This window comes from Camelina sativa, chromosome 6, assembly GCF_000633955.1.
Source record: "Camelina sativa cultivar DH55 chromosome 6, Cs, whole genome shotgun sequence".
NCBI classification, from domain to species: Eukaryota; Viridiplantae; Streptophyta; class Magnoliopsida; order Brassicales; family Brassicaceae; genus Camelina; species Camelina sativa.
The window spans coordinates 12,029,332-12,036,022 of record NC_025690.1 but is presented as its reverse complement, the minus strand read 5'-3'; the positions used below and the strand labels follow the sequence as shown (position 1 = coordinate 12,036,022).

Genomic DNA, 6,691 nt, shown 5'->3' with positions numbered 1-6,691 from the left:
GATACCTATACTTCACAATGCTCTCTCTATAGAGATCACGGACATGCTTTACAGCCTCATCTGTAGTGTACTTTGGTTTGTCCTTAGGTGGCCCACTCCATTTTGATACGGGGTTGCATGTTACAACCACGACTGTATCGGTATAAGGAATATATAGGTACTTAACATGCTTGTTTGCAGAGAGCAATTTTCTGGACAGCCAGAAACAAAAACAATCGTTACACCCTGAGTCAATTTATGGGATCAAGCTGCTCCATAGTATAGAGAGTGCGTTCCAAAATACTAGAAATGCACTTTGCCAAATGAATGGGGTAGCAACTAGAAGGTGAACAAAATTTAAAGTTCTTGCATCAACCTAATACTTCTCTGATAATATAACCAGAAGCAAATTTGTATACTAAGCATGATTTTTCTTGGCTGGAGGCATAATATCGGGACTAAAATAGCGAAAGTTAGCAACACTTAACTTGTGATTTTTCTTGATTTCTTGCAAGTTAGAGACGTATGTGTGCTCCACAAGTTCATGTCTATCAACACATTGGAGGGTGACCTCAGCAACAACTCCAAGTCCACCAAGGCCACATCGAGCTAGGTGGAAGAGCTCTGGATCTTTGTCCTTTGAAAGTTCAATTGTTCCCTTTGCAGGAGTGACCAGCTTCATGCTGATCACCTGCTCATCAATAGGAGGCAATCTAGCACCCGTCCCATGTGCCCCAACCTGAACTCAAACAAGAATTTAAAGCATAAACCTCAAAGCACAAGACGAAGACGAAGAAACAAAGCTGTTTCAGACTCTCCATTAGTTTCACAACCCAAGAATCCACACAAGGGAGAGAAGAGTATGCAAACCTGAATAATGCCACCAATCTGCTGCTCTCTAATGGAGGCAAAGTTCTGAAGAGTCAAACCATAGTCCTTAATGGCGTCAACCAATTGCTGTACTCTTATCCCAGCCTGCACCGTAACTCTCTTCTTCTCTTTATTTACTTCGAGAACTTTATCCATGAGCGCCAAGTTCACCATCCCGGAGCGAGACAAGCCAATCCCATTGGGCGAGAGACCCGATCCAACGGGTCGAATCCTTAACTTATTCTCATGAGATTCCTTGACCAGCGCTTCGAGATCAGCAAGATTCTCCGGTTGATTAAAGTTCCTAGTCTGTACCTCATGAGTACCACTCCAATTAGAGACAGTGTGAAGATCTTCAGGCAATGGAGCGTAACGGAAGATTTGAGCCTTCTTGTGCTTTGCATTTTCAGGGAACGGAAACGAGAAATAGGTAGCGAATCCGCTGAATACAGCGAGTGCTGCGTATCCGGCGTATTTACGGAATTCGGCTTCTGAGGCCGTGGACGAAACCGGAGGCGTAGGACGTGGCGGCGGCGGCGGTGGTGGAGTCAATGTTTGGCCGGAAGTGCAGAGATTACGGAGAGGCAAAAATGGATGACGGATGGTGGATGAAGACGGAGATAGGGTTCCGAGAGAACGGCCGACGGAGCGTCGGAGAAGAAGTGACCGGAGCATTTTTTGTTTTACTTCAGGCGATCTGAACCTGAGGGAAAGGTTCTTTGTACAGTAGAAAGGATCGGGTTTAGTGATTTAGGAAAGTTTCCACTTATGTCCTGATATTATTTCTATTTTCATAATTTGACCCGTTATAATCAGTTTTATCAGATTAGCCCTCAAAATCCCCGTGAGTAGTATATATACTCATGTACAGATGGTTCGGATTTGGTATCAGATGGTCTTGATTCCATATGAACGAAGAAGCCAGATACTCCGGATTGACTACACAAAAAGTAGCAAAGCCACCTCATTTTTTTTTAGTCTTAAGTCATTGCAATTGTAGTTTTTTCTAAAAATAATATTTTTTTGATAATATTCGAAATTCTAATAGTTGTTTTGTATTATTTTTGTCGGTTTTTGAAAGGATTTACTAGGTTATTAATCCAATTACGATATAATTGATGTATGTACAAAGAATCAACTAAACATTCAATTAATATGATGTACATGAAAACAAGTTTACCTTAGCTTGGAATCGTATTGTGCATATAAATCGCTTTATTTTGGATAGTTAATATGAGATTCAGATATAATTCGTAAATATTGTTTTGTAGATGATTCGATCATACTATTGAACAATGTAAGTTTTTGGTATTTTGAAATTCATATATGGTTAGCCAAAAAAAAAGTAGACGATTTAACCGCAATCATCAATTGTTGTTTTTTGTATTTCATAAATTAAAATTGTTGATTTTGTATAGTTTTCATTCGTTGGAAGTGATTGAAACAACAACTATGATGGATACACACTATCTACTACTCAATAGCCGATCATCATACATTAAATGAACTTGTACTCAAGGATAAAAATAAAATCTTCAATCGCGCGATTTTAGATGGTTAAAGATTCAGACGGTTCGACCGCACCGCTGAACAGACAAACCAAAAAGCGAACCGGTGTGTAAACCGCAGTGTAAATAAAAAATGCCCTTTTATCTCCCATTTTACCTTTTCGATTTAATGATTATTTTTTTCCCCTGGCTTTGGCTTTCATATACTTCCCCACACACAGAGAGCACAAAGACGACTCTTTTGGTTCTTCTTCTACTCTCTCTATCTTGTGCCCTACACCAGCTTTCTCCGCCGATCATCCGCCGTACTTCGCTGCCGTAATCTCCGACGAAACGCCTCATGTTGACTGTAATTTAATTTCCGGTTTGGTTTGACTATCTTTACGCATTTGCTGGGGCTTTTATAACACACACACACACACGCACGCGCGGAGATACATGAAGATAAAATTAGGGGTTTTGAGCTGAATCGTTAGATGGGTCAGAAGAAGAAAACCCACGCGTCTCGCACCAAACAATCTCCGTCGTCTGCGGCGGCGACGGTGACAGTCGCAGAGGTTGAGCCGTCTGAGATTTCCGCTTGTAGCTTCTATGAGAGGGGTTTTCCCGGACCAGACGCTAATGTGGAGCCGTTGGATTCACCTGTCGTCAAGCTGGAATGCGAGAAGGCACTCAAGTCGTTCGGGCGTGGGAGCTACAACAAGGCGATTCGTCTTATTAAGGATTCCTGCTCTCGCCATCAAGACTCTGCCCTAGCCCACCGTGTTCAGGGTACTTTGTGCGTCAAGGTTGCTGCCGTCTACGAAGACCTAGCTACCAAAAACAAGTATCTTCGGAATGCTATTGAATCTGCTAGGAAGGCTGTGGAGCTCTCTCCCAACTCGATTGAGTATGGGCATTTCTATGCCAACTTGCTTTATGAGGCTGCCAACGATGGGAGAGAGTATGATGAGGTCGTGCAAGAGTGCCACCGTGCTCTCTCCATTGAATATCCTATTGATCCTGCTAAAGGGAGTCTACAGGATGAGACTCAGTTGAAGATATTGACGCCTGAGGCTCGTATTGCACATGTCCAGGATGAGCTCAGGTCTCTGATACAGAAGTCTAACATTGGTTCGTTGTCCACTTGGATGAGTAACCTGGGCAAAGGTGAAGACAAGTTTCGGTTGATTCCCATCAGGAGAATGGCTGAGGATCCTATTGAGAGTAACTTGGTTCAGACCAGGAGGCCTAACGAGATTAAAAAAGCTACCAAGAGTCGTGAAGAGTTAAGGAAGGAGGTTGAAGTGAGGGTAGCTGCAGCTAGGTTGATACAGCAGAACTCAGAGTCTTCCCCGTCGGAGAATGTTGACAACAAGGGATCAGATTCAGCATTAGGCGCGGGGCAGAGAAACGGGGAGAGGAGAAAGCATGGAAATGCGAGGAAAAACAGCTCCACAGTGGACAGAAGGGATCGGGTTAGGTCGTACTGGGATTCTGTGAGCAAAGAAATGAAGAAAGAGTTGCTTAGAGTTAAGGTTAGTGATCTTAAGAGTCACTTTAGTGCTTCAAAGGATGGGCAAGCAAATGAGATTATAAGTGAGGCACTGTCCTTTCGTGAGGGCAATAAGACTTGGAGGTTCTGGCTTTGCTGCCAGTGCAGTAAGATGTTCATGAGTTCTGAAGCTCATATGCAGCATATTGTGCAGGTGCACATGTGTAATGTCATGCCTAATATGCAAATGGTTCTGCCTCAGAGTGTCGACCCTGATAGGATTGATGTACTTCTTAGTTCCCCATGGAAACCATTGGATCTCTCTGCTGCGGTGAAATTGCTTCCCAGTCAGCAGAAAATCCAAAACTCTGAGTTTAATAACTTTCACTCTGGCGATAATATGGAAGATGGTGACGACTGCTTCGAGGATGCATGGAATGATACTTCACCAGAGAAGGAAAGCCTTGGAGATGCTTGCAACGGTTGTGATGAGAAGGAATCTGAAGAGGTTAAGCTGTCAATTGCATTTCCTCCTCCTGATGGATGGCCATTATCTGATGATCCTGAACGTGCAAAGCTCCTTGGGAAAATACGTGCAGCCTTTGAGCTACTTATCAGACAAAACTATTTGGCTTCTAGCCATCTTGATAAGGTGATACAGTTTACGTTGGATAAACTCCAAAATATACCCGCAGTTTCGCAATTCGTAAATCGTAGCTTGAATCAGTCACCCATATGCATCTGCTTTTTGGGAGCTTCTCAACTCAGGAACATTCTGAAATTCCTGCAGGACTTGTCTCAGCCTTGTGGATTGAGTCGATATTCTGAACAAAGTAATCCCATTAATTTTGGCGACCTTGGTCGTGAAGTTACAGAGGAGATTCTTTTTGATGCTGAAGATTCATGTCTTCTTCTGGATGAAAAATTGCTTGGCACTGAGAGCATCCAAGAGAAATTTATGGGCTCAGCATTGCATAATGTAGTTATAGCAAGTTCTGGAGATATTGCTAATGGCAATAATGTGTCTTCTAGTATGGATGGATTTCTTTCATGGATCTTCACAGGACCCTCTAGCGACGAACAAATTGTGTCATGGATACGCACAAAGGAGGAGAAAACAAACCAAGGGCAGGAGATCATGCAGATCCTTGAAAAAGATTTCAGTCACTTGCAGAACCTTTGCGAGAGAAAATGCGAACACTTAAACTACGAGGGCGCACTGCAAACTGTTGAGGACCTTTGTCTTGAAGAAGGCCGGAAGAGGGAGATTTCAGCAGAGTTTACCCATGAAAGCTTTGAAACTGTTCTGAGGAAACGAAGAGAAGAGCTAAATGAGAGTGACCATGAGTTGGTGTTTATCAGTAGTAGGTTTGAATTAGATGCTATAACAAACGTTTTGAAAGATGCAGAATCTCTTAACCACAATCAATTTGGATATGAAGAATCATATGGCTGCGTGAGTTCTCAGCTACGTGATCTAGAATCTGGTGAAACTGATGAATGGGGGATGAAGGATTCCTTACATGAGGCTGATAGTTTCATAGAGACTGCGATCCAGAAACAAAAAGAACATTTGTCCGCAGAGGTAACCTTTTCTATCTTTATGCCACACGGCTCCGATAACTAATAACTGCCTTTCTGCTTTGAAAATACTGTGTACGTTTGCTATCTCAGCTTAGCAGAATCGACGCGCAAATGATGCGAATTGTCACGGGGATGCAGCAATTAGAGCTAAGACTTGGACCAGTTTCCTCCAACGATTATCAGATAGTATTGTTACCGTTGGTGAAGTCCTACATGCGGGTAAGAATCTAACCCTTAAGCCCTTGTTACGTTTTCTTCCATTGGTTGCAGTGTTCTTTCAGGTTCTAAGTGGCATTCCGTCTTAATTTCTCCCTCCCTCTCTCTTCCCCCCAGGCACATTTGGAGGTGTTGGCAGAGAAAGATGCCACTGAGAAGTCTGATGCTGCAAGAGAAGCATTACTTGTTGAGCTTGCTCTTGATTCTAAGAAGGACGCTCGAGGAAGAAATGACAATTCAAAACACACGCTGGAAAAGTCCAAGGACAAGAAAAAGATTAAAGACACTAGGAAACTGAAAGATTTGAAGGTTTGAACTAATCTAATCTGTTGTCTACTTTGTAGGTATTTCTTGTATATATTTGTAACTATTTATAATGTTTTGTTATAGGCTACCATTGGAAATGACCATCGCTCCAATGTTGATTCAATTGAACACAGGTGAAGATCTGCTTTGTAAATTTTTTGTTGAGATGGTGTAACCTGAAAAATATTTGTTTCTGAAAATATTGGTGGTGAATGTTAATTCACTTGATAATTTCTTGTTCCAGCCTCCTTCAGGGTGCATCATCTGGTGATCATTCAGAGGCTGACGTTGTTTCTGAAGCTGTTGAAGCTTTAAAAGAACAGGAAGAGGAATATAGACGCCAAATAGAGCTAGAGGAGGAGGAGCGAAAACTTGAAAAATCTTTGGAGTATCAGAGAAGAATTGAGGATGAAGCCAAGGAGAAGCACATGGCAGAACAACAAAAGAATTATAGCTCTTCAGTTCCCATGAATGTTGCAAAGGCAGTGTATAATGTTTGCACAGCCACAGATTATCTAGTTGATGATTTAGATTTACAAGAAGATGCAAAATCCATAAATCAGGTAACAATAGAGTTACAAGGTAGTGGAGATGTGGTTTTTTAAAGCAACACTTGAAATCAATTTCTGGGTTTTTTTGCTTTACCAGGAGAAAAGGAATGGACGAGTTGATGACTTGGAAGGAGCCAGAGTGAATACAAATGGTGTTTTCCCGTCAACAAATCCTTGTGTGAAATCTGATACTGCAAAGGTGC

The 6,691-nt window shown here is 42.1% G+C and overlaps 2 protein-coding genes across 2 annotated transcripts in view; one reads left to right on the top strand and one right to left on the bottom strand.

Moving 5' to 3' along the window:
- LOC104791004 (L-galactono-1,4-lactone dehydrogenase, mitochondrial-like) overlaps positions 1 to 1,585 on the bottom strand; it is a 3,456-nt gene extending 1,871 nt beyond the window's left edge. The window contains exons 1-3 of the mRNA XM_010516803.2: positions 850 to 1,585; positions 468 to 718; positions 6 to 191 (exon numbers count right to left, since the gene is read on the bottom strand). Coding sequence (XP_010515105.1) covers positions 6 to 191; positions 468 to 718; positions 850 to 1,524 — 1,112 coding nt within the window. The 5' untranslated portion in view covers positions 1,525 to 1,585. The remainder of the gene's footprint in view (positions 1 to 5; positions 192 to 467; positions 719 to 849) is intronic.
- The window catches only part of LOC104698949, a 5,493-nt gene continuing 1,356 nt past the window's right edge, over positions 2,555 to 6,691 (top strand). The window contains exons 1-6 of the mRNA XM_010414319.2: positions 2,555 to 5,416; positions 5,506 to 5,634; positions 5,749 to 5,940; positions 6,022 to 6,071; positions 6,182 to 6,500; positions 6,586 to 6,687. Coding sequence (XP_010412621.1) covers positions 2,834 to 5,416; positions 5,506 to 5,634; positions 5,749 to 5,940; positions 6,022 to 6,071; positions 6,182 to 6,500; positions 6,586 to 6,687 — 3,375 coding nt within the window. The 5' untranslated portion in view covers positions 2,555 to 2,833. The remainder of the gene's footprint in view (positions 5,417 to 5,505; positions 5,635 to 5,748; positions 5,941 to 6,021; positions 6,072 to 6,181; positions 6,501 to 6,585; positions 6,688 to 6,691) is intronic.